The following is a 27,306-nucleotide window of genomic DNA, read 5'->3' as shown; positions in this document are numbered from 1 at the left end:
TTTTCCTGCTCTTTTTTTTTGAGACGGAGTCTTGCTCTTGTTGCCCACGCTGAAGTGTAGTGGCGTGATCTCGGCTCACTGCAACCTCTGCCTCCCAGATTCAAGCAATTCTCCTACCTCAGCCTTCTGAGTAGCTGGGATTACAGGCACCTGCCACCACGCCTAGCTAATTTTTTTTTTTTTTTTTTTTTTTTTTGAGATGGAGTCTTGCTGTGTCACCCGGGCTGGAGTGCAGTGGCCGGATCTCAGCTCACTGCAAGCTCCGCCTCCCGGGTTCACGCCATTCTTCTGCCTCAGCCTCCCCAGTAGCTGGGACTACAGGCGCCCGCCACATCGCCCGACTAGTTTTTTGTATTTTTTAGTAGAGACGGGGTTTCACCGTGTTAGCCAGGATGGTCTCGATCTCCTGACCTCGTGATCCACCCGTCTCAGCCTCCCAAAGTGCTGGGATTACAGGCTTGAGCCACCGTGCCTGGCCCAAATTTTTGTATTTTTAGTAGAGACAGGGTTTCACCACGTTGGCCAAGCTGGTCTTAAACTCCTGACCTCCAGTGATCTGCCTGCCTCAGCCTCCCAAAGTGCTGGGATTACAGGCATGAGCCACCGTGCCCAGCCAAGACCACTTTTAAATTAACTCTGGCAGAAGTACTGAGCATGGGAAATGGCACTTACCAAGCACTGTGCCCAACGCTGCATATATCACCTCATTACCTTATTTGTTCAAAACAACTAACTTGTGATGTAGAGGTACTCCCATAAAAAGTGAGCTTCAGAAAGGTTTTGTAACTTTTCCCCAAGATCACTGAGGTAGCAGGAGCAATAGGAGTAGTTGTAGTAGTAGTATAACAATGGTAATTATTATAGATGGTATTTATTTAGCACTTCCTGTGTGCCATTCTAAATGCCTTACATACATCATCAACTAATTTCATCTCCACAATAACCCTCAGAGATAAGACCTTTGCTTTCCTCATTTTACAGAGGAGGAAAATGAAATGCAAAACTAGTAAATGGTAGAGCCCTGACAGAACCCAAGTGCATCTGATTCCAAAGTCCATGTTCCTTGCACTATACCAAAGTGATTCTCAGTGAAGAAAATGAAATATTTACACTTGGTTTGCCCATTTGTGTGTTTTTTTAATCTATATTAAAGCTAGGCCCAAACATGGCCAGGCATGGTGGCTCACACCTGTAATCCCAGCACTTTGGGAGGCCAAGACCAAAAAAAAAAAAAAAAAATTTAGGCCCAGACAATTTAATAGATATTTAAGTCCTGATGACAGCAACTATTTGGGGGGGAAATACTCATAAACTGGAAGAAAAAATAATATTTTTTAAAAATTATTTTTTTTCTTTCTTTTTTTTTTTTTTTTTTTTTTTTTGAGATGGAGTTGCGCTCTTGTCGCCCAGGCTGGAGTGCAGTGGCATGATCTCAGCTCACTGCAACCTCCACCTTCTGGGTTTAAGCGATTCTCCAGCCTCGGCCTCCTGAGTAGCAGGGATTACAGGCTCGTGCCACCACACTCAGCTAATTTTTATATTCTTAGTAGAGACAGGGTTTTGCCATGTTGGCCAGACTGGTCTCGAGCTCCTGACCTCAGGTGATCCGCCCACCTTGGCCTCCCAGAGTGCTAGGATTACAGGCATGAGCCACCATACCTGGTGTTAAAATTCTTAAGTAACGACAGTTGCTTACTGATGGAAAGTATGCCACTGCTGTTCTCACACATTCGAATCAAATCAGACACTGCCACCCTCATTTCCTGTTTCACACTGATTTTCTTGAGATTCTTCTTTTTATCATAACAACTACCAAAAACCCAGCTTTGCAAAGATAAGATATTGCTAATAGGAATGTAGCACAATCTAATGTTAATACCATTAACTACCTCAAGCTAATAATTTGGGTGATGTTCAACAGATGTTAGGCATTGCTGTGTTTCCCTTAAATTTAAAATATTCTGTCTCTGTGAGTTCACCACAGCACCCCAGGGCTTGTTGGCGCACAATTTTGGAACCATTGCTGTAACTACTTTGACCTCAGATACTCAGAGAAGTGCATGGCCACTGCCATAATCTCAGGCTCTGCTTCCTCGGGATGTTCAGTTCAGTACATGCTCAACTGATAAATACAGCAAATATAAGTCAAACCATCATCATTGGGGATAATGAAGATTTGAAAAAAAAAAAATCTAACATTTATTCCTATAATACTAAAATCTTGAGGATGAACATTAATACTCAGTTAATTATAATATAGAATGCCATGTTGACATAATGCTGTTAACAGTAATTTTCTTATTTAATATTTAAAGTTATATGAATCTATTCTAAATATTTCTGTGATGTTCTCTATTTTTCCCCTGTAAGTATGTCTTACTATACTCTTCATCTCTTTCAGTGGAAAAAGATGGAAACCATCATACAAGAGAAACTCATTTCAATAATTTGTATAGCATGGTACATTACTGTGAAAATATAACGGAATGCAGGAGAATACAGCTTTTGGCCTATTTTGGTGAAAATGGATTTAATCCTGATTTTTGTAAGAAACACCCAGATGTTTCTTGTGATAACTGCTGTAAAACAAAGGTAAAAAAAAAAAAGTTTTAAAATTATTTATAATTAAAATGTTTTTTAATTTTAAAAATGTAGGTACAAATTAGATTGCAAAAGGTGGTCTCCGACAGATTAACAGGGGAAAGACAGCTTCCTTCCAGTAGTAATTTGGAATGGAAACATTTAAAAAGTAATTTCATGCAGTATCTTTTCTTTATAATTAGAACCCTGTTAAAAAATATACTGGACATCTGCATATCCAAAATATTGAGTTTATATATGTGCACTGATGATTACAAAATATTTTAGAAATATTAATATGCAAACACCCAAAAAGATTCAACATGGGCAGGTAGAATATTTTAAATTTAATATATTGATGTTATTAATATATTACATTATATTAACGTTTTAATTGATTAAATTAAATATATTTAAATTGATGTATTAGTATTTAATTTTTTTAATATTTAATTAATATACTAAAAGAGCTCATTCTCAAAAGAATAATAACTAGCATACTGTATGTTTGAATTCAAATCAATGACATTACTCTTTTTTTTTTTTTTGAGACGGAGTCTCGCTTTGTCGCCCAGGCTGGAGTGCAGTGCCGCGATCTTGGCGCACTGCAAGCTCCACCTTCCAGGTTCATGTCATTCTCCTGCCTCAGCCTCCAAGTAACTGGGACCACAGGTGCCCACCACCACGCCCGGCTAATTTTTTGTATTTTTAGTAGAGACGGGGTTTCACCGTGTTAGCCAGGATAGTCTCGATCTCCTGACCTCGTGATCCGCCCGCCTCGGCCTCCCAAAGTGCTGGGATTACAGGTGTGAGCCACCGCGCCCAGCCTACATTACTCTTTTTTTTTTTTAACTATAAAGAATAACAGTAAGTGCTTGTGGATAAATTCACTATTATCTGTCCTAAAATACCCTTGGGAATTGTTAAATTCAATCATTAGGTACCTATTTACCTATTATGGTAATTCTACATTTTAATGTCTACTGTATCTTACTGCTTACTGAGCATTTTCACATTTGGTATATTATTTACCTATCTGGGAGTATTAAACTTATATGTGCAAGATGCTGGAGAGCCACAAGTGAACATGGTGTAGACCAATTCATAGACTAGAGTGGAGACTGACATACATGTGTTCATAGAAGTTTAACACTCTGGCTGGGCACGGTGGCTCATGCCTGTAATCCCAGCACTTTGGGTGGCCGAGGCGGGCGGATCACCTGAGGTCAGGAATTCAAGACCAGCCTGACTAACATGGTAAAACCCTGCCTCTACTGAAAAAATACAAAATTGGCCAGGCGTGGTGGCCCATGCCTGTAATCCCAGCTACTTGGGAAGCTGAGGCAGGAGAATTGCTTGAAGTTGGTAGGTGGAGGAGGCTACAGTGAGCCGAGATCACGCTATTGCACTCCAGCCTGGGCAACAAGAGCAAAACTTCATCTCAAAAAAAAAAAAAAATGTTTAATACTCTCAGTAAGTATAGTTAAAAAAGACAGAGCACTGGCCAGATGCAGTGGCTCAAGCCTGTAATCCCAGCACTTTGGGAGGCCGAGATGGGCGGATCACAAGGTCAGGAGATCGAGACCATCCTGGCTAACACAGTGAAACCCCGTCTCTACTAAAAAAATACAAAACACTAGCCGGGAGAGGTGGCGGGCGCCTGTAGTCCCAGCTACTTGGGAGGCTGAGGCAGGAGAATGGCGTAAACCCGGGAGGCGGAGCTTGCGGTGAGCTGAGATCCGGCCACTGCACTCCAGCCTGGGCGACAGAGTGAGACTCCGACTCAAAAAAACAAAACAAAACAAAAAAGACAGAGCACGAGGCAGAGCAAAGGGTCATCTCTTTCAGTGTGGAATTGGCAAATTCATGCCATCTCCTCCCACCCCACGCAATCCCGTAAACATTGCTAATCACTTCCCTCATTCAACAGATATTTGTTGGGCTGTGTAACAGGCACTGTTGTAGGAATTTGGGATACATCACTAAACAAAATTAAAATCCCTGCCCTTGCGGAGCTTACACTCCAGCAGAGGGAGGCCAGTTACAAACAATATACACAATAAATATATGTGAAAGGATAAGAACTGTGGTGAATGACACAGCAGAGTAAAGAGACAGGAGGAATGGGTAGAGTACAGTATGCAGTATTAGACAGGGTGGTCGTTGGAAGTCTCATTGAGAAGATGGGAGCTGAGCAAAATCTTGAAGAAAGGAGTTAGCTGGCAGCTCTCTGGATGTGAGCTTTCCTGGAAGAAACATTGGCTAGAGCAAAGGCCCTAAGGTGGCGGTGTGCCTGGTGTGTTCGAGAGATAGCAAGGGAGCCCCATGTGGCTGAGCAGGATTAAGAGCCAGCGAGAGGAAGAGGTGCTGGAGAGCCAGAGCAGTCACTTCAGGGCTAGAGTCCCAGAGTAACTAGAGGCCTGAGTAACTGGAAGGGTGGAGTTTTCCTTGGCTACAATGCAGAAAGCTGGTTGGCAGAGAAGATCAGGAGTTTGGTTTGGGTTACCTAAATTGGGAATCTAATGTTGAGTTACATATTAGATTCAAAAATTCTGAAAAGAGACTGAGATGGCACATGGGTGATATTTAAAGCATGGCCATTAGCTGACAGTTGGGATAAGAGAAGGGACAGAAGAGAAGGGAGAAAGTATGAAATAGTTGTCTAGGACAGGGGTCAGTAAACTTGCTTTTAAAGGGCCACAGAGTAAATGTTGTACACTTTGCAGCCACAGTCTCTGTCACAACGACTCACAACTTTGCCATTGTAGGCTAAATGCAGACATAAACAATAAATACACGGATTTTCCAGTCATCTTCCATGGCTGTGTTCCAATAAAATTTTATGCACAAAAGCAGGCATCCAGCTCCTGGGCCATAGTTTGCTGACTTCTGTTGTGAGAGAATGGAGGAATGATAGGCAGGGAAGTATAAAGATAATGATTGCCTATAGCATTAACAGTCCATTCGAGCTTTGTGACCATGTATTGACTGTGAAAATGCCAAGTTCAGCCACATAGGTACAGGGATAGTGTAGATGGAGAATTGGGTCCACTATGTTTTGCCAGGTAATATGGTGAAGTGACCTAAGGGCAAGAGAGCTGACGCTCTATGAGAGGTAGTGATTATAATGATTGACTGTGGAATTTCAGCTGAGTTAGGAGGACATCTGAGGGTGAGGGTCAGCAGATGGGCATTCCCAGGGGATTGTTGGAGTCAGAATACCAGATGGCATGAGTTAGAAAGATATGATGTGGTCTTCTGAGAATGAAGGAGTTGCCATTATTAGCAAGCTTAAGGTAGGAAGTGTGAGTGGCTGATGTATGTGGAGGACAGGATCATTGGAGCAGAGGAGATCAAGAACCAAAAGGTCAAAGTAGGATCAGCTCTATATACCCAGTCACCAACAATTAAGGTAGGTGGCCAGGTGCAGTGGCTCACACACCTGTAATCCCAGCACTTTGGGAGGCTGAGGCCGGCGGATCACCTGAGGTCAGGAGTTAGAGACTAGCCTGGCCAGCGTGGTGAAACCCCATCTCCACTAAAAATACAAAAAAATTAGCCTGGCATGGTGGCAGGTGCCTGTAACCCCAGCTACTTGGGAGGCTGAGGCAGAAGAATCGCTTGAACCTGGGAGGTGGGAGTTGCAGGGAGCCGAGATTGCACCATTGCACTCCGGCCTGGGCAACAAGAGCGAAACTCCATCTCAAAAAAAAAAAAAAAATTAAGGTAGGAATGGAGTGACAGGGTACTTTTTTCAATGATTCTAGATAGGGCTTCAGAATTGCTTCCAGTTGTTAGTGTAAGACCAGAAACCTATTCATCTCCGGGTTATTGGTGTGTGCAAATGACAAGGATTAGAAGGTAGGGAGAACTGCATGCACACAAGCACCAAGCATGATGCAACTTTTTACACTTGTGAGTGGTCAGTATTGCTGGTAGAGAGAACTAGGAGAGAGGAAGGCAAAAAGTCATCTAGTAATGGGGGCTCTAAAAAGTGGGCAAAGTTTGGGGATAGCTGAAGGAAATGAGAAAGGAAACTCATAGGAGATGATGAAAGAGCATTGACTGTGGCACCAAAGACCCCAGAGGGGTTAGAATTCGTGGATATACGTGGCTGGACAGTATTTTTCATCCCACAGGTTGCCACCCAGTATGTAACAGAGCACTATTCTAGGAGGTATGAAGGATTTAAATTGTGCGTGTGTGTCTGTATGTTATATATGTTGGTTGGTCCATGCCACTCAGCCTATCATTAGCTAAACATCTACCCACAGAGTGCTATCAGGTAGTTGAAAGACAAGCTGTATCTCTGTGAAACAGTAACAACATAGAGTGGTAATTGTTCTAGAACTTAGATAAGAATGAACATTTGAAATTTAGTAGTTTTTAGTCTTGGTATTGCTCTGGAAATGGGTTATGATGAATCTACCATAGTTAATATTAAACCCTAGCAATCTAGGCATTGTTACCTTAATTATAGCAGAAAGTATTCTCTCTTTATTCACAGGATTATAAAACAAGAGATGTGACTGATGATGTGAAAAGTATTATAAGATTTGTTCAAGAACGTAGTTCATCACAAGGAACGAGAAATATAAAACATGTAGGTCCTTCTGGAAGATTTACTATGAATATGCTGGTTGACATTTTCTTGGGTAAGTCATCTGTTTTGAATGTTTGAGTTACGTCAATTGAAATTGAGCATCTAAAGAATTTATTACAAGTAAATAGAAAAAAATCACTTTTGTCTATTTTCTTATAAAACTTGAGTTTCTGAATAAAACTTTTGAGTAACAAAAGGAAGTCAATTTTATTATACTATTTTATATAATGTATATGTCACTAAGTTGAGATGGTTTCACATACAAAAAAAGAAAATAATAAAGCTTATGCAAGTTCATCTGAGTGAGTGGAATGTAACTATTAAAATGTTAGTAAGGAAATAAAATGAGGATTAGACCCATAATAGCATAGAGAATAGGAGAGAAACTATGATCAGATTAGAGCCTTTAAAAATCTCTTAGGGGCTGAGCATATTAGCTCACACCTGTAATCCCAGCACTTTGGGAGGCTGAGGCGGGTGGATCACCTGAGGTCAGGAGTTCGAGATCAGCCTGGCCAACATGGTGAAACCCTGTCTCTACTAAAAAATACAAAAAATTAGCCAGGCGTGGTGGCAGTCGCCTGTAATCCCAGCTACTCGGGAGGCTGAGGCAGGAGAATCACTTGAACCCAGGAAGTGAAGATTGCAGTGAGCTGAGATCGCACCATTGTACTCCAGCCTGGGCAACAAGAGTGAAACTCTGTCTCAAAAATAAATAAACAAACAAACACAAAAATTAGCGGGGTATGGTGGTGTGCGCCTGTAATCCCAGCTACCAGGGAGGCTGAAGCAGGAGAATCACCCGGGAGGCAGAGGTTGCAGTGAGCCGAGATCACACCATTGCACTCCAGCGTGGGCAACAAGAGCAAAACTCTGTCTCAAAAAAATAAAAAAAGACTTAGGAAATGGATGGAAGCATGTTGACAAATAGAACAAAATGCAATAAAGCCATAACCCAAAATGAATATAGGGAAGATTTATAACAGAAAAGGGACTATCAGCCAGGCAAAACCCCAACACTAAGCATCAGTCTTGAAGTCTAGAGGTACAAGAGGACAGGAGTGAAACCAAGGGAGCCAAAATTAGGAAGCAGGGCTAGACATGGTGGCTCACACCTGTAATCCCAGCACTTTGGGAAACCGACATAGGAGGATTGCCTAAGCCCAGGAGTTTGAGACTAGCCTGGGCAACATGGCAAAATACCGTCTCTACAAAAAAAATTACAAGAATTAGCCAGGCATGGTGGCACATGCCTGTAGTCTCAGCTACTCCCAGGAGGCTGAGGCAGGTAGGTTGCTTGAACCCAGGAGGAGGAAGTTGCAGTGAGCCGAGATCACACCACTGCACTCCAGCTTGGGCGACAGAGCAAGACTCCGTCTCAAAAAAAAAAAGAAAAATAGAAAATGTGCCCACAAAAGAACTGCATAGAATGCCTGGAATTGACTCAAGAACAACAGTAAATGAAGTGATTGCCTAAAGAGTAGAAGGGCAGCTGAATTAGGGGTCAGAGCCCCTAAGTGGCATTTGGGAACTGCCTGGCCTACCTAAAGTCTGGTCCCACCTACTTACCCTAAAGCAAACCTGACAATTAAATATCCCCATTCAGGGAAGGAATTTGGGAGGAAGTAAATCTAGATAGAAAATAACAGAAGAAACCCACCTAAAAAGTTTCACCTAGTCCCTGAAATTTACTTAGAAATGAACAGTAAAGGCCAAGCACAGTGGCTCATGCCTGTAATCCCAGCACTTTGGGAGGCCAAGGCGGGCAGATCACGAGGTCAAGAGATTGAGACCATCCTCACTAACATGGTGAAACACTGTCTCTACCAAAAATACAAAAATTAGCTGGGCGTGGTGGTGCACACCTGTAGTCCCAGCTACTCGGGAGACTGAGGCAAGAGAATTGCTTGAACCTAGGAGATGGAGGTTGCAGTGAGCCGAGGTGGCACCACTGCACTCCAGCCTGGTGACAGAGTGAGACTCCATCTCAAAAAAAAGAAAGAAACCCGGGAGGGGGAGCTTGCAGTGAGTTGAGATCGCGCCACTGCACTCCAGCCTGACTCCGTCTCAAAAAAAAAAAAGAAAGAAAGAAATGGACAGTAAAGAGGAAGACCAAATAAATAGAACATTTGACGCTGGGTAATAGAGATCATTGAATATAGTAGTTTGGGAGAGAGGGGAGAGAAGACTCCTTAGTATCATCTTAAAGATTTTTTAAAATAAAGAGATAATTGAATAATGGAAAAGAAACAAAAATGAGAAACAGCTGTCAATTTTAAATGATTGACAAAGTAAACTTAGTGGAGAGGTTGGAAAATAAAGTCAAGAAAATTTAGGAACTGATCAAAATGATGTATGGAAAATAGAGAAAGCATAGAAAGGATTAATCCTCAGCAGATGTAAAATCTGACAAAAATTTTGGAAATAGAAAATAAAGGGAATTATCAAACCAATGATATAGGAAAACTTCCTAGAGTGGAAGAGATAAAAGTTTTGGATTAAAATGTTCACTGAATGCCAAATAGGATGCCTGTAAAAAAAAAACAAAAAAAAAAATTAAGACATATGGCCATGAGATTTGAGAATACTAAGAGTTAAAGACATGTCAAAGAGGAAAACCTTTTCCTCAACCCTTCTTAGATTCAGTGATGGGGCCTGCAAATTAAACCAACAAAAGACAGATTAGCAAGGGAAAAGTCAGATTTAGTCATGTGTGGATAGGAGTTCACAGAAAAATGTGGTTCAAAGGGGCGGTTAGAATGTGGGGCTTATATACCATCTTAATAGAGGAAGGGGAGGAGGAGGGGGGCACTTACAGAAAACAAATGACTGTTAGGAAAGACAGATGGACTGTTAGCAGACCAGATGGGAGATACAAGGTTTTTATGACAATGTCTGTTTAAGTGTAGTGTGAAGTCTTATCTCTGTTTAAAAGGGTCAGCCTTCCCTGGTTTTTCCAAGGGAGGGAATTTATGACAACTGAGTTCTTTTGGGAGGCCCTGCTTTTTGGCAGATAAGAGATTTCAGATGCCTTCTGCTCAAAATAATTTTTATGCCACAGTGGCATATTCTGGACCCCTTCAGAGACAATCCTGAAAGCTCTGGAAAGAAAACAGGAACCCAAACCAGACTGACATCAGCTTAATATCAGCAATCCTGGAGACCAGCAGGCAAAGAAAGTAAGCGCACATCATGATTTGATAAGCAGTGGAACCCACCCATGGGTCCAGTGAAGAAAACCCATTGTCACAGTCAGGCAGTAGGGCCAGTAAGCAATCCATGCAGACTAACAAAAGTCAGGAGGAGGCTGCGCGTGGTGGCTCACGCCTGTAATCCCAGCACTTTGGGAGGCTGAGGCAGGCGAATCATGAGGTCAGGAGTTCGAGACCAGCCTGACCAACAAGGAAAAACTCCGTCTCTACTAAAAATACAAAATAAGTTGGGTGTGGTGGCACGTGCCAGAAATCCCAGCTAGTCACGAGGCTGAGGCAGGAGAATTGCTTGAACCCAGAAGGTGGAGGTTGCGGTAAGCCAAGATCGCACCATTGTACTCCAGCCTGGGCAACAAGAGTGAAACTCCATCTCAAAAAAAAAAAAAAAGTCAGGAGGAACAGGACCCACCCAACATACAGAGAGAGTAAGAAAGAAATGGCTTTATTGGTAACAGTGAAGAATGCAAACGTTACTTCTCAACAACAACAACAAAAAAACAAAAAAAACAAAAAAAAAAAAGAGAGAGAGGCCCTTAGAAACTCCAGGGAAAAGATTATACAAGAGAGCAAGATCAAATATAAAACAAAGGAAGTTGTGGCCAGGTGCAGTGGCTCATGCCTGTAATCCCAGTACTTTGGGAGGCCAAGGTGGGTGTTTCACTTGAGGTCAGGATTTCCAGACCAGCCTGGCCAACATGGCAAAACCTCATCTCTACAAAAAAATACAAAAATTAGCCACGACTGATGGTGTGCGCCTGTAATCCCAGCTACGCAGGAGGCCGAGGCAGGAGAATCGCTTGAATCTGGGAGGCGGAGGTTGCAGTGAGCTGAGATCGCACCACTGCACTCCAGCCTGGGTGACAGAGCAAGACTCCATTTCAAAAAAAAAATTGTAACATGACTTTGAAGAATTAGTAAAATGTACCAAAAAAAATCCATTTGACATGGATGTGATAAACATTCTCCTTTTGGTTCCATAAGAGTCATGACATTGTTCCAATTAGGGAAGGAAATTTGTCATCATGTAAACAACGATTGAAATCAACATATAGACCTAAATGTGGTTACAGGACAGAACAGATGTAAATGTTAATATTGATGATGTAAAAGTAAAAGTACAATCACTAAAAATAAAAGAAGGCATATACAGGGAAGGCTTGGGTACTAATAACATCTCACATTGTGGGGCGGGATAGTGGTCAGAAGTTCTGTCTAAAGTTAGAAACATAATTAGTACATGACCCAATAGTATCATATAACTAGCAAAATTCAGAGAAGAATGAAACAAAGTGGGGGTGGTATGAATGAGATAAATCCTCATCTTTCATAGTAAAGGGGCAAGGGCAATAGATAAATATCAGGCTATTGGACAGAAGGCAAGATTTCAGGTCCTTCTGTGTGTAGGTAACCACCTGAAGAGCTGAAAACAAAAACTGTTTAAAAAGTGATTCCCTTGGGGAAGGGAAGGATAAGTCAGGGGAATATTGCTTTTAATTATAAACCTTTCTGGCTGGGTACAGTGGCCCATGTCTGTAATTCCAGCACTTTGGGAGGCCAAGACAGGTGTGTTTCTTGAGCCCAGGAGTTCAAGATCAGCCTGAGCAACCTGGTGAAACCCTGTCTCTATCAAAAATACAAAAATTAGTCAAGCATGGTGGCACGCACCTGTAGTGCCAGCTACTCCAGAGGCTGAGGTGGGAGGATCACCTGCGCCCATGAGATTGAGGTGGCAGCGAGCTGTGATCCCGCCACTGCACCCCAGCCTGGGCAACAGAGCAAGACCCTGACCAAAAAAAAAAAAAAAAAAAAAATTGCATTTCAGCCAGCTTTCTTAGTTGTCCTTAGCAGTAAGGTTGGTCCATGCCACTCAGCCTATCATTAGCAGAACAGTAGTCCTGTTTCTGTAATGTGACCTTTCAGGGACATACACTACTTAAAGAAAAAGTTGAATAATTCAAGATATATGGCCAGAAGCCATTTGAAATTGACAATAATATAATTATTTGGAACTCTTTAAAAACAGAGCTAAAGCTTTACATAATAACCATTAATTCTGATTATTATAAATGTCACAAGGTCTCTTAAGTAGATCGTTACAATAAAATTGTGTTTATAATGAAGACATTAACAGTTACAGCAGCTTGTGAATGAAACAAAGGATCCAGCCAACTGTGGCTCTCGGCTGGTAAGAGAAAGAGGGAAATGTGTGTTCATATTCCTGTCTTCATCTCTCCCTTTGAGCACCTTATAGGGTGTTGTGCTTTTCTTTGAGAATTTGAATAGGCTTCATTAGTGAGGGTGACAAAAAGAATAGACTTAAATACTTGGATTATCAACTAGTAGCAGTTTTGATAACAGGGCCAGGGATAGTATTTATAAAACTGTCAAAAATTTTTTGTAGCCAGGTGCAGTGGTGGCTCATGCCTGTAATCCCAATAGTTTGAGAAACCAGGGTGGGAGGATTGCTTGAGGCCAGGAGTTACAGACCAGCCTGAACAACATAGTGAGACCCTCGTCTCTACAAAAAAAATTAAATATTATAAAAGGACATAAAGAGTGTCACTGGATTGTTTGCAACTCAATGGATAAATACTTGAGGGAATGGATGGCCCATTCTCCATGATGTGCTTTTTTCACGCTGTATGCCTGTATCAAAATATCTCATGTACTACACAAATATATACACCTACTATGTACCTACAAAAATTAAAAAATTAATAAATACTAGATGCAGTTAAATATTTAAAATTTTTAAATAAGTGGGTGTGATGGACTGCACCTGTTATCTCAGCTAGTCAGGAGGCTGAGGCAGGAGGATCACTTGAGCCCAGGAGTTTGAGACTGCAGTGAACCATGATTGCACCACTGCACTCCAGCCTCCACAATAGAGTGAGAACCTCTCTCTAAAAAAAAAAAAAAAATTGTAACTAGATAAGTAATGGATAGTTACCCTAATACATAGCACAGTGATAGAAAGCTATTACGGTTTATGTAAACTCTTTCTTTGATTTATTTGCTCCAATATAATTTTGCTGCTGTTTTTTGTCCATGTGTATTGTAAAAAGATAAGGAAAAGTACATACAACCATAGAAATTTTAGCGTTCGGCCGGGCGCGGTGGCTCAAGCCTGTAATCCCAGCACTTTGGGAGGCCGAGACGGGCGGATCACGAGGTCAGCAGATCGAGACCATCCTGGCTAACACGGTGAAACCCCGTCTCTATTAAGAAATACAAAAAAAAACTAGCCGGGCGAGGTGGCGGGCGCCTGTAGTCCCAGCTACTCGGGAGGCTGAGGCCGGAGAATGGCGTGAACCCGGGAGGCGGAGCTTGCAGTGAGCTGAGATCCGGCCACTGCACTCCAGCCTGGGTGACAGAGCGAGACTCCGCCTCAAAAAAAAAAAAAAAAAAAAAAAAGAAATTTTAGCGTTCTACTCAAATATTCTCATTTTACAGAAATGAGTGTCTGTGCCAGGGGTTTGTGATCTATTCCATCTGTCCAAACCTGTCCATAAATGACTTTTTAGCCTCTTCTGTTTGAGGGTGATGATATACCTACATTTACTCATCTTACTTCCTGAACCTTCTTATCAGGGAGTAAGAGTGCAAAAATCCAGTCAGGTATATTTGGAAAAGGATCTGCTTATTCACGACACAATGCCGAAAGACTTTTTAAAAAGCTGATACTTGACAAGATTTTGGATGAAGACTTATATATCAATGCCAATGACCAGGCAATCGCTTATGTGATGCTCGGAAATAAAGCCCAAACTGTACTAAATGGCAATTTAAAGGTATGGTATTTTTCATGTTTATTTTATTATCTCACAATGAGTTGAACCAAAATATATTACTGTGAAGTATAGTGTCTTTGTCCAAGCTTATAGATACTGAATTTATATGTACTGTTCTATATGAACATATTCTGTTCTTCTTAAATTGGAAAGAGATCTTAAAATTCAACCCAAGTAATGTCAAAAGTAATTTAGTGGGTTATCAGGTCACTAAATTTTTATATATTCATTAAAGAAACATTTATCAAGAGGCTATTCTATGCTTGACACTAGAGATACAAAGATGGAGAATGCACAGCCCCTGTTCCCAGGGGGCTCACTCTCTGCGTGACAGAATAGAATTACCCCCAAAAAATGCAATTATGCATTAAATAAAGCCCCTGTATGGGTACAAGTGCACATATACCCACTCCTATCATTTGTTTCTCTCTCATAAAAGGTAGACTTTATGGAAACAGAAAATTCCAGCAGTGTGAAAAAACAAAAAGCGTTAGTAGCAAAAGTATCTCAGAGGGAAGAGACGGTTAAAAAATGTCTTGGAGAACTTACAGAAGTCTGCAAATCTCTGGGGAAAGTTTTTGGTGTCCATTACTTCAATATTTTTAACACCGTCACTCTCAAGAAGCTTGCAGGTGAGTACGCATGTATCCTTTGTTACGTGGCACAGATTAATAGGCCGAAAGTTAATCTTGCTAGGAAACTCCTTAAGTGATAAATATATCTCAGTGGTTTGTTTCTTTTTGGGGTTGTTTGTTTTGAGACAGGGTCTAGCTGTGTCACCCGGGCTGGAGTGCTGTGGTGTGATCATGGCTCACTGCAGCCTCAGCCTCCTGGGCTCAAGTGATCCTCCCACCTTAACTTCCCAAGTAGCTGGGACTACAGGTACATACCAGCATGCACAGTTAATTTTTGTATTTTTTCGTAGAGACAGAGTTTCACCATGTTGCCCAGTCTGGTAACTCTTGGCTTCAAGCCATCCTCCCGCCTCAGCCTGCCAGAGGGCTGGGATTACAGATAGGCATGAGCCACTGAGCCTGGCCTCAGTTGTTTTTATTTAATCTCTGGATTAAAATCTCAGAGAAACAATTGAAACTTACTCTTTTTCTGTTTGTTTTTGAGATGGTGTTTCACTCTTGTTGCCCAGGCTGGAGTGCAGTGACGCGATCTCAACTCATCACAACCTCTGCCTCCCGGGTTCAAGTGATTCTCCTGCCTTAGCCTCCCAAGTAGCTGGGATTACAGGCATTGCGCCACCATGCCCAGCTAATTTTGTATTTTTAGTGGAGACGGGGTTTCTCCATGTTGGTCAGGCTGGTCTTGAACTCCCAACCTCAGGTGATCCACCTACCTCAGCCTCCCAAAGTGCTGGGATTACAGGCGTGAGCCACCACGCCCGGCTGAAACTTACTCTTTTTTTTTTTTTTTTTGAGACGGAGTCTGGCTCTGTTGCCCAGGCTGGAGTGCAGTGGCCGGATCTCAGCTCACTGCAAGCCCCGCCTCCTGGGTTCACGCCATTCTCCTGCCTCAGCCTCCCAAGTATCTAGGAGTACAGGCGCCCGCCACCTCGCCCGGCTAATTTTTTTTTTTGTATTTTAGTAGATACGGGGTTTCACCGTGTTAGCCAGGATGGTCTCGATTTCCTGACCTCGTGATCCGCCCGTCTCGGCCTCCCAAAGTGCTGGGATTACAGGCTTGAGCCACCGCGCCCAGCCTCTTTTTTTTTTTTTTTTTTAAGGATATCTAAGACTGTTGAATATTAATCTCATTCTTAAGATAAAATATGTTCTTTAACATATATACAGTACTTTGTTATATATGGTATAATAGTACTCTATATATGTTATATATGGTATAATTGTAATTATAGCTCTGTGCCTGTATGAAAAACACATATAATCAAAGTAAATTGTGGGCCATGCCTATAATCCCAGCTACTCGGGAGGTTGAGGCAGGAGAATAGCTTGAACCCAGGAGACGGAGGTTGCAGATATTCGTACATAACACAGCTGAACACTATCAGGCAGGCAAATAATCAGCAGCACAAATAATGAAGTGATGTCTGGTTTTGGAAATTACAATGATCCGGCCAGACGCGGTGGCTCAGGCCTGTAATCCCAGCACTTTGGGAGGCCGAGGCAGGTGGATCACGAAGTCAGGAGTTCAAGACCAGCCTGCCCAACATGGCAAAACCTGTCTCTACTAAAAATACAAAAAAATCAGCCGGGCGTAGTGGCGGGTGCCTGTAATCCCAGCTACTTGGGAGGCTGACGCAGGAGAATCACTTGAACCCGAGAGGCAGGATTTCACCATGTTGGCCAGGCTGGTCTCAGACTCCTGACCTCAGGTGATCCACCCACCTCAGCCTCCCAAAGGGCTGGGATTACAGGCGTGAGCCATTGCGTCCGGCCGGATTATTGTAATTTCTAAAACAAGACATCACTTCATTATTTGTGCTGATTATTTGCCTGCCTTATAGTGTTTAGCTGTGTTATGTACAAATATCTTCATCCTCCACCTCCTGGGTTCAAGCTATTCTCCTGCCTCAACCTCCCAATTAGCTGGCATAACAGGCATGCACCCACCATTTACTTTGATTATATGTATTTTTCATATAGGCACAGAGCTGTGGATAATAAAAATCAATGTCCAAATCACTAAAACACAATTCTTTCAAAAAAGCATTGTGTCATAGTTTAATTAGCAGAATTTTTTCTTCCTTAATAGTCCATAAAATAACGGTATCTTAATATAGTTGGCATCTTAGAGTCAGTGAAATATTGTAATGACCAATTGTAATATTGTAATGGGTTGGGTGCCGTGGCTCACCACCTGTAATCCCTACACTTTGGGAGGCTGAGGTGGGCAGATTACCTGAGGTCAGGAGTTAGAGACTAGCCTGGCCAACATGGTAAAACCCCTTCTCTACTAAAAATACAAAAATTAGCTGGGTGTGGTGGCGGGCACTTGTACTCCCAGCTACTTGGGAAACTGAGGCAGGAAAATTGCTTGAACCCAGGAGGTGGAGGTTGCGGTGAGCCAAGATCACGCCACTGCACTCCAGCCTGGGTGACAGCGAGACTCCATCTCAAAAAAAAAAAAAAGTCTGCAGTGAAGAGATTGTGTTTTATGCTTCTTTGAATCTGGATCTAGCACACTGCTATGTCTTTAGTTAATAAATACTTACTGGTCTGAGTTATTTCCATGGGCAGATAGCCCAACCCAGAATTTCAGTAGTAGAGTTCCTAGAAAACAACGTCTTCATATAGTTGACCAACTGGGCTATATTACCTTCCATGTTCTTCCTCATAAAATCTCATAATCATCACCTTCTGTCTTCTTCATTCCCTCTTCTACCATAATCGATCATTACAATATTTCACTGACTCTAAGATGCCAGCTATATTAAGATACTGTTATTTTATGGACTGTTAAGGAAGAAAAAATTCTGCTAATTAAACTATGACACAGTGCTTTTATTGAAAGAACTGTTTTTTACTGATTTAGACATTGATTTTTATTATCCACAGCTCTGTGCCTATATGAAAAATACATATAATCAAATTACTGTAGGTACCTATAAAAGTTCACATTCAAAGCCTGACTCTTCTGAGTCACTTTTTAACTGAGTTGTCCATGTCTTTGTTTTTCCCTGTGTCATCACTAACATTCTCATTAGCCATAAGGCATTTCCAGAGTGTTCCACTATTTTCCCCCAGATTTAATTGAAACCTCTGTTATCAGTTCTATTTTGAAGGTGGTGGTTTCTTGATGATACCAGAAGGTGTCAACAGAAGGTTGTACATCTCTCAGTAACAAAGATGTAATGCTGCCTCATCTACTTTAGGTGTCTTCTTTCTTAGGTCATGTAAAGCACTTGGTTGTACTTGCAAGAAACTATGGAATTGTGGGCATGTGTCCTCAGAGACAAATAGTGCTTGGGTTTTTTTTGGTTTGCTTTTTTTTTTTTTTTTTTTGGAGATAAGATCTTATTCTGTCGCCCAGGCTGGGTGCAGTGGTTGAACACGGCTCACTGCAGCCTAGACCTCCTGGGCTCAAGTGATCCTCCTTACCCCAGCTTTCTGAGTAGCTGGAACTACAGGCATGTACCACCATGCTTGGCTAGCTTTTTCAGTTTTTTGAAAAGACACGGCCTCACTGTTACCCAGGCTGGTCTCATACTCTTGGGCTGAAGCAATCCGCCCTGTCTCAGCCTCCCAAAGTATTGGGATTACAGGCATGAGCTACCGTGCTCAGCCAGATAGTGCTTTTCTTAATGCCAAATGTGTTCCTTGCTACTCTGTTTCAGAACTTTTCGGCATTCACAATCACTTTTTTAATGCTAATCACAGTAGAGTCTTTTTGAAGACATGTCATGGCAGTTAGACTCAATACATGAGGTACAAACAGTGCAGTGACTTTGTTGACATGCTGACAGTACTAATAGCTGTGACTAAGTTCTCACAAGCGTGAGCAGTAACAACCGCAAGGCAGCTGCCATTTAGCCATCAGCAGTTCTAAGACACATCTTGACCTCAGGAATGCTAAATTGTGAAAAGGTGTGTATCTTGGAATTGATGAAATATGGTATTTTATGGTATGTTATTTCTAGGCTCTTAGTGTAGTTTCTTAACTGTCCTCCTTACCTCCTGCTGTGAATGTGATGTACATTTTAATCTTTCAAAACCTAGTAAAACTACAACAGCTGCCCAGATAAAGTATACATTTTATCAAGGGTCTACATTTCTTCCTGCCTCTCCCACTTTATCTTCCATTAAACACCCTTCATAAACCTTCTGTTCTGTCCACAGTCTGTTGCTTTTCCTCTAATCATGGGAATGATGTGAAAATCACAGATGGGAAAGGATTCGAAATCTACCCTTTGCTCAGCTCAAATACATAGGAATGATTACTCCCTCGCTACCCAGAGCCAGTGCATCAGTCAGTCCTCCAGAGCCAGCCTCCAAAACTCACCCAAACCTTGCTTCACTGTGTCTCCACTACTGCATTCCAGTTCACTCCATCCTCACTCGCTCCTGCAACGGCTTCCACCAGGCTCCCGGATTCTACTGTTTCCTTTACAGTCAATTTCTTATACAGCAGCCAGGGTGACCTTTAAATGACAGGCTTGTCTAGCTGCAAGACTGATATGCAATCTCTATGCAGAGGACTCAGCTGGGGAAGAGTGGAGGAAGAAAAGTTTGTGCTGGAGGAAGTAACAATTTGGTTATGCCATCTAGGGTGGGGTGTACAAGTCTGGAGTGCAGAGAAGAGGCTGGAGCTGGAAATAGAAATGCAGCCTTCTCAGTAAAGACAGGGCATGCCAGTCTCAGCTAGATGAGTATTGGCCATGGGAATAGTGGGCAAGAGCAGGTCTGCTCCACTCTGCGCACATGGCACAAGTCCCACCCTCAGCCTCCTCCTACCCTGGCTCTTGCCCTTGCTCTGCCCTGGCCTGTGCCGCTGGAATTGGATGGTGGGTTCCTGCCCTCTGCGCCCGTCTGCTGCCTCTGAGGTGCTAACTTTGCCCTTTACAAAATTGGCCTGTGTTCCCAGTACCCTGCAGTTAGTTGGCACTTAGCAGACATGTGCTGAATGCGTGAATGAGCATGAATTCAGTGGGTTTTCTATGGGTGATAATTTAAATTCCTAATTTTATGCCTCTGCACAGAATCTTTATCTTCCGATCCTGAGGTTTTGCTTCAAATTGATGGTGTTACTGAAGACAAACTGGAAAAATATGGTGCGGAAGTGATTTCAGTATTACAGAAATACTCTGAGTGGACATCGCCAGGTTAGTATACAGCCATGTGTGTTCTCTAAAAGCCTGTTTAATGTGAAGCGACGCATCTCACTGAATTAGAATGATGCAGTTTCCGGGTCGTGTGAATGCTTCCTACACCTCGTCACACTGACATCCAAGTCAGCCCCCAGTGATGTGCCAGTCATCTCTGAGAGGACACTAGTGTTTTGCCCCCTGCGGGTGCCAGTTCTGAACTTACTCATAGGATCCAAAAGGGGACCTTTGGGCCCAGGGGTTGCTAGTTCCTGTAATGCAAGTGCTCGAGGAATCAGAGCCCTGGGTGCCAGTGCCAGATCTGCCACCGTGTCATGCTGTGTGATCTTTGGCAGGCCACCAATAGCCTCTTTGTGAATCAGGTTCCTCCACCAAGGAAGGAACATGTTATCTGACAAACATGTCTAAAGATAAAATTTAAGACTAGTGTTTAAATGTTTTGGAGAAATGAGCATGAAACTAGAATGTTACTATTGTTAGTCATCGACAGAACCTGCCTGAGTGCATCATTATCAGACATTCCCAGAGTCACGTTAGGCCTGTCCTGTGGCACCTCTAATCATGAGCTTCATCATCATTACAGCTTTAGAAATCATTGACCAGGGGGGAATGAGAACAACGAAGTATTTTGTTGCAGGCGATATTGAGAGCACAGAAGTCTTCCGCCCTCTGATAACATCACCATGTAATAGGACACAACAGACAAGCCCAATTCAGTGTTCTTCCTGCTTCCAGACAGGCAGTGTGGGGGTCTTCCCAAGGGTGATGGAAATGATGAGCAGGATGAGATGGTTCAAGTTCTTTCTTTCCCCAGTCACCTTTTTTTTTTTTTTTTTAAACAGAGTCTCATTCTGTCTGGAGTCTCACTCCAGGCTGGAGTTCAGTGGTACAGTCTTGGCTCACTCTGCCTCCCAGGTTCAAGCATTATCCCACCTCAGCCTCCCCAGTAACTGAGACTGCAGGCACGCACCACCATACCTGACTAATTTTTGTATATTTTGGTAGAGATGGGGTTTCACTATGTTGGCCAGACTGGTCTCAAACTTGTGACGTCAAGTGATCCGCCTGCCTCAGCCTCCTAAAGTGCTGGGGTTACAGGCATGAGCCACCACACTTGGTCAGTTTCTTATAATTCTTCTATATGGTAATTCATCCATTAAAAGCCTTGTTCCGAATACATTTTGACAGTGAGCCAGGTTTGGAGCAGCCACGGTGGAGTCCTGTGCCCTCCATGTTGCTCCTGTAGGACAAACCAGACCAGCCAGGAAATGGAGACTGGGTCTCCGTGTGACCTATCTATAGGGAGGTTTCGTGCTTTTTGGGTGCCTTGGGACGCAAATACTTATGGAAATTACCATCTTCTTTGCAAATGTGTGCTTTCATGCAGTCCCACCTCCCGCATAATATGTGACATGTTCAACCATTGTGCAAAGACAAGTTTTTTTGTCTGTGAAGAGTAAAATAGGGTCTAGAATTTTCTTATGCTCATTTACTAAGAAACTATTGTTCAAAGATGAGATACAGAACCGTTTGTTTCCCTTATATTGAGCTAATTTTTTCAGCACATTTAAAATAAGTAAAATTGCCTGCCATCTTTATAGCACTTGATATTTTTTGAATTGCCTACCAGAACTAACTGCCCGATCAACAACAGGAATACAGGCCGTACGCGACAGTATGAGCTAAGCCTCATGTCTCTAGTTAACTTCAGGAGTATCACACATTTTTTAAATGAATTCTGATTCTCTTTTGTTAAAAATGAATTGCCATTGAACACTTTGGGGCTTTATGAAGTCAAAAAAGGTTTGGTTCTTACTGAATTGTTGAATCCATATGGCAGGGAGGAAGCCAGGTTATCTGCTAAAACAGGCCCCTGCAGTGTGTCCCTTCATATAGACTAAAAACACGTGGACCAGTGCGACATCACCGGTAAACATCTGCATTTTCCATTTGTAGCTGAAGACAGTTCCCCAGGGATGAGCCTGTCCGGCAGCAGAGGCCCCGGAAGAAGTACCACTGAGGAGCTCAACGAGGAAATATCTGTATCTTCCCACTACTTTACAAGTAAAACCAGAAATGAAAGGAAGAGGAAAAAGATGCCAGCCTCCCAAAGGCCTAAGAGGAGAAAAACTGCTTCCAGTGGTTCCAAGGCAAAGGGGTAGGTTTTGTGACATCTTTGCAATATAGAGAACAAGAGAAGAAAGGACAAAAATGTAACAGCTCTGCCTTGCTTTGAAGTATTTATTAAAATAAGCCATTATTAAATATTGCCTCCCCAGTTAATAGAGTGACAATTAAGGTTTGATCCAAAGCAAAAATATTTGCTTCAAGAAACAACAAAAAATATTTGCTTCAGATGTTTAAAACATCTACTGACTAACAGTTATGACTAAAGTTTTCTTTCTTTCTTTTTGTTTTTTTATTCGGGGGCAGAGTCCGGCTCTGTTGCCCAGGCTAGAGTGCAGTGGCGCAATCTCGGCTCACTGCAACCTCTGCCTCCTGTACTCAAGTGATCCTCCCACCTCAGCCTCCTGAGTAGCTGGGACTCCAGGTGTATACCATCACTCCTGGCTAATTTTTGTATTTTTTGTACAGATGGGGTTTCCCCATGTTGCCCAGGCGGGTCTCAAACTCCTGAGCTCAAGTGATCAGCCCACTTTGGTCTCGCCAAAGTGCTGCATTACAGACGTGAGCCCCCACACTCGGCCTGACTAGTGCTTCTTGTTTGCAAAGATGTCTTCCGTGTTGATCTTCCCTTAGATATTTGTTTGCTTGTTTGGAATGATGGCTCTTCTTAAGAGACTTTTCCACCTAAAATACTATAAATCATACACCAGCTGAATAAATAACAAAGGGTTTTGTGTCCTCGTGACTTTTACGATTCTGTCAGTACTTGCTCTGCTGCTTTTATTGCTGCAGAATCCCATGGATCTCCACCTTGAGGCCGTGCACACTCCCTGCCTTTCATTAACGCCTGGGAGAATCGACCTCCCAGCCTTTGCAGGGGTAGCGAGAAGAAGCCACAACAGAGAAACCAAAAGTTCAGTCAAGCCAGGCCTCTTTAGGGTTGCATAAATGGCTTCTGTCTTCCCCTTCCCACGTTTGCCTGGGCCGCTCGTCTGGGACATGTCTGTTCTGGGTGCTTTCTGCACACCAGGGGAACAACAAAGATAGCACGGTCTGATCTGTGTGATGATCTTGGCAGTGTCCTTCTTTCTAAATAATTGCATTGTTTCCGACAGCCCCTTTTTGGTTTTCTGCCAGGGCACCCTCTGCCTTCTGGCAAGTAGGTAAGGCCTGGCAGGAGGGAGACCATTCCATCAGTCTTGAGAACGTGACCCCAAAGTAACTGCATATTGTAACAGAATTGCTTGCAGAAAAAAGAAACCAAAAAAAAGCCCACAGTCAACTTTGCAAGCTGTTGTGTTTTCTTTTGCAGTTTTTCTACCTCTTGTCCTTCTGGGTAATAAAAAACAAAAATTGAGTGGGGGAAGAGAAAGGAAGGCAGACATTACCAAATTGTCATTTTCTTGTTAAGTCCATAAACAAACATCTTGTATGTGCTAATTCTGCCAGAGTACTGAAATTAAAGGCATTAGAAAACGTTAGTTTAATTTTGTGGCTTTGAGTGCACAAGCGATCAGTAAATGTTCTTAAGTGAAGACATTTTCTTATTTCCATCATTTATTCCTCCGCTTTGGGAAATACTCATTTCCTCCGTAACACAGAGCCAGAGACCTTAAAAGGCATCTGGCTCAACACCCTGGGTTTTTGAAGAGGAAGCTGAGGCCTGGCCTGGGGAGGGCTTATCGGAGGCCAACCCTGTCTAGTATCAATTTCAAAGATAGAAGCGGACACTGGCCTGCCCACACCTGCCCGGAGCACGTCCACTTCTGCATGTTGCCTGTGGAGACTCCTAAAAAACACACATGGTCTCCCATCTCATTTTTATGTACTAGAACAAAGCAAACCGTATTCCAGTGTTCACTGCTATTGGCTCCCTTATTTAATTTTCACAACTTTTGTTTGTAAGAGTGAAGCACTTTGCAGCATCACCTGGAACCTAAACTGATAAGAAGCAGTAAAGCTCACACTCGTGCAAAAGCCAGTACCAATTTCCATGCTTGTTTTCAGTGAGCCTGGGTGTTTAAGATGGAATTATTTGTTGTTGTTGTTGTTGTTGTTACAGAGTTTCACTCTTGTCACCCAGGCTGGAGTGCAGTGGCACTGTCTCAGCTCACCGCAACCTCTGCCTCCCGGGTTCAAGCTATTCTCCTGCCTCAGCCTCCCAAGTAGCTGGGATTACAGGTGCATGCCACCATGCCGGGCTAATTTTTATTTTTATTTTTATTTATTTATTTATTTTTTTTTGAGACGGAGTCTCACTCTGTCGCCCAGGCTAGAGTGCAGTGGCCGGATCTCAGCTCACTGCAAGCTCCGCCTCCCAGGTTTACGCCATTCTCCTGCCTCAGCCTCCGAGTATCTGGGACTACGGGCGCCCGCCACCTTGCCCAGCTAGCTTTTTTTTTTGTATTTTTTAGTAGAGACGGTGTTTCACCGTGTTAGCCAGGATGGTCTCGATCTCCTGACCTCGTGATTCGCCCGTCTCGGTCTCCCAAAGTGCTGGGATTACAAGCTTGAGCCGCTGTGCCCGGCCTAATTTTTGTATTTTTAGATGGGGTTTCACCATGTTGGCCAGGCTGGTCTCAAACTCCTGACCTCAGGTGATCCACCCACCTCAGCCTCCCAAAGTGCTGGGATGACAGGCGTGAGCCACTGTGTCTGGCCAAGATGGGATTCTTTTTTAAGCCCTACCAGCTAAAGCCAGTGCGCTGTGTGACTTTGTGTTACCTTTGGAGCAGCCTCTTTGTGCTCCACTCCCCTTTCCACCAACCCAGTCTGCTCCCTGGATTGAGAGTCCCTGTGCAGTGAAAGAATAAATGTGGCTCTCTGCCAGCAACCTCACCTCCCCACCCTACCCTCAGAGTTTTACATCTTCAGAGCAACATACAATGAACCAGTTGTGTTCTGGGCTCTCTGAGCGGGAGTAAATAGATGGCCCAGGTGAAATGGAGGCTGCTGTTGGCAGATTCATTCTGTAAATCAACATAAACAGCAGGTTTTCGCTCCGGGCTTAATTTCTCAGCAGGAAATCAGCATAGGGAAACTTCAGGCTGCATCTCTGCCGGTTTAGCAGATCTTTGCCAGTTCTGCAGGAAAATTGCCCTGGAGCCAGAGTTGAAGTCATGGAGCTCCCCCAGAACGTCATTACCCACAGGCTGTGGCCCTATACCCTCAATTCAGACGGGAGGCTGCTTGCATGCCCTGGTGCCATGGAATTAATGTTGGGCCTGACATCAGCCTGGTTAAAAGCAGCAGGAAAGGCTTCTGTGGGTACTGCTGCCCACAGTCATCACTGTAAACATGCCGGCCTCATGGTTTTGTTTTTTATTTCATTTAGGGGTGGGAAGGGAGCTGTTATCTTAAGGTCTGCAAGGAAAGTGAGATGCTGGAAGGACTTTGGAATCGGCTGTGGCGGCTTCTTCCTTGGCTTTAGAAGGCAGCGAGTGGGAGGGCGAGCGGGCAGATCTCCGGGTGTAGGCAGGTGAGCCAGGGAGCTGCAGACGCGGCCCTGACAGAGACAGGCCACACCCTTGGATAAGGCAGCTCAGCCTCCCCAGGAAGCTGCTTCTGCAGCCCTCCTGGGGCTTCCTGGGGCTGGCCAGGAAGACGCCCAGCTCTGCCAGTCCTGGCCACCCAGCTCCACGCCACACGTGCTCACCCCACAGCTGCCTTGCTCTGGACCGTACAAATCCAGTCGTTCCGGGGTGCCTGTCAGCAGGGAGCTGAGGCCTTGCAGCAAGGTGTTTCACTTCCTTTATTTGGTCAGAATGGATGAGGGCTTGTGAACCTCAGCTCCTCTTGTTGTAGGGCTCTGGTTGTAGGCTGCCGAAGGTGTGGGTGGAGAGAGGGGCGGTGGGTTGGTCACAAGTCAGAAAATTAAGAAACGGTCCTTCACATTTCAGAAGGGCAAATCCAGGACAAATTTATATGAAGGGCAGTGGTCCTTTATTCCTTAAGTAGTAAAGGAAACTTACCTTACCTAGGGGGTTCATAGGCAGAAAATGCACAAGGACACATTAGGCCCAGGAAAGTCGTAGTGTAGCTCTGTGCAGGTTGAGAGGAAGAAGGTCATTCACTTTTGGTTCCATTTAACATTTTGATTTTTTCTTTGTCACATTTCAGGGGGTCTGCCACATGTAGAAAGATATCTTCCAAAACGAAATCCTCCAGCATCATTGGATCCAGTTCAGCCTCACATACTTCTCAAGTGACATCGGGAGCCAATAGAAAATTGGGGATTATGGCTCCACCGAAGCCTATAAATAGGCCATTTCTTAAGCCTTCGTATGCATTCTCATAACAACCGAATCTCAATGTACATAGACCCTCCTTCTTGTTTGTCAGCATCTGACCATCTGTGACTATAAAGCTGTTATTCTTCTTATACCATTTGAAATTTTTACTCGTCTCTATTAATATTTAAATAAATGCTGGGGGTGATAGTTCTTTTTAAAATAAACATTTTCTTTTGAATAAGCATGTTTTGCTGCCGCTGCAAGTGTTGTGGCCGTTGTTTCTCAGAACGTCTGAGGCAGCAGCTGAATCATCTCAGTGCAAGAGATTCTGAGCATAACACGAAACCCAGAAGCCAAAGGAAGAGCCACATGTGGGCCCTTGTGAAACTAAAGCTTTTTGTATGAGACAACACAAACAAAATTAAAAGACAAATGACGGGGAAAAGAGGAGAAAATATATTACAAAGGATTAGTATCCATCATATACCAAATACCTGTGAACCAGTCAGAAACATCCCAGTGGGCAGGTGAACCAAGGATGTGAACAGGCTAGTCTCAGAAGAAGAAATACACATGCCCACGGCTGGGTGCCGTGGCGCACGCCTGTTATCCCAGCACTTTGGAAGGCCGAGGCAGATGGATCATGAGGTCAGGAGTTCGAGACTAGCCTGACCAACATGGTGAAACCCCGTCTCTATTAAAAATACAAAAATTAGCCAGGTGTGGTGTACAGACACGACTGTAGTCCCAGCTACTCGGGAGGCTGAGGCAGGAGAATCGCTCAAACCCGGGAGGCAGAGATTGCAGTGAGCCAAGATCATGCCGTTGCAGTCCAGCCTGGGCAACAGAGTGAGACTCCGTCCCAAAAAAAAAAAAAAAAAAGGAAAGAAATACACATGCTCTGCAAATACGTGAAAATGGTCAATCTCCCTGAATAAAAATATGATAAAACCACATGAGTTCATTC

The 27,306-nt window shown here is 43.3% G+C and overlaps 1 protein-coding gene across 4 annotated transcripts in view; it reads left to right on the top strand.

The window, feature by feature from the left end:
* The window catches only part of BLM (Bloom syndrome RecQ like helicase), a 107,155-nt gene extending 80,575 nt beyond the window's left edge, over positions 1-26,580 (top strand). For 3 of the 4 annotated variants that reach the window (XM_025392647.1, XM_025392645.1, XM_025392644.1), the window contains 7 exons: positions 2,402-2,592; positions 7,088-7,235; positions 13,987-14,186; positions 14,626-14,818; positions 19,855-19,977; positions 21,937-22,138; positions 26,227-26,580. In XM_025392647.1, the coding sequence (XP_025248432.1) occupies positions 2,402-2,592; positions 7,088-7,235; positions 13,987-14,186; positions 14,626-14,818; positions 19,855-19,977; positions 21,937-22,138; positions 26,227-26,404 (1,235 nt within the window). In that variant the 3' untranslated portion in view covers positions 26,405-26,580. The remainder of the gene's footprint in view (positions 1-2,401; positions 2,593-7,087; positions 7,236-13,986; positions 14,187-14,625; positions 14,819-19,854; positions 19,978-21,936; positions 22,139-26,226) is intronic. The other variant, XM_025392646.1, reaches the window with a different exon arrangement.
* Positions 26,581-27,306: the final 726 nt, after the last annotated feature.

Source organism: Theropithecus gelada, chromosome 7b, assembly GCF_003255815.1.
Source record: "Theropithecus gelada isolate Dixy chromosome 7b, Tgel_1.0, whole genome shotgun sequence".
In the NCBI taxonomy this organism is placed as follows: Eukaryota; Metazoa; Chordata; class Mammalia; order Primates; family Cercopithecidae; genus Theropithecus; species Theropithecus gelada.
Note: the sequence above shows the minus strand (reverse complement) of the source record. Positions and strands in the feature narration are given on the sequence as shown.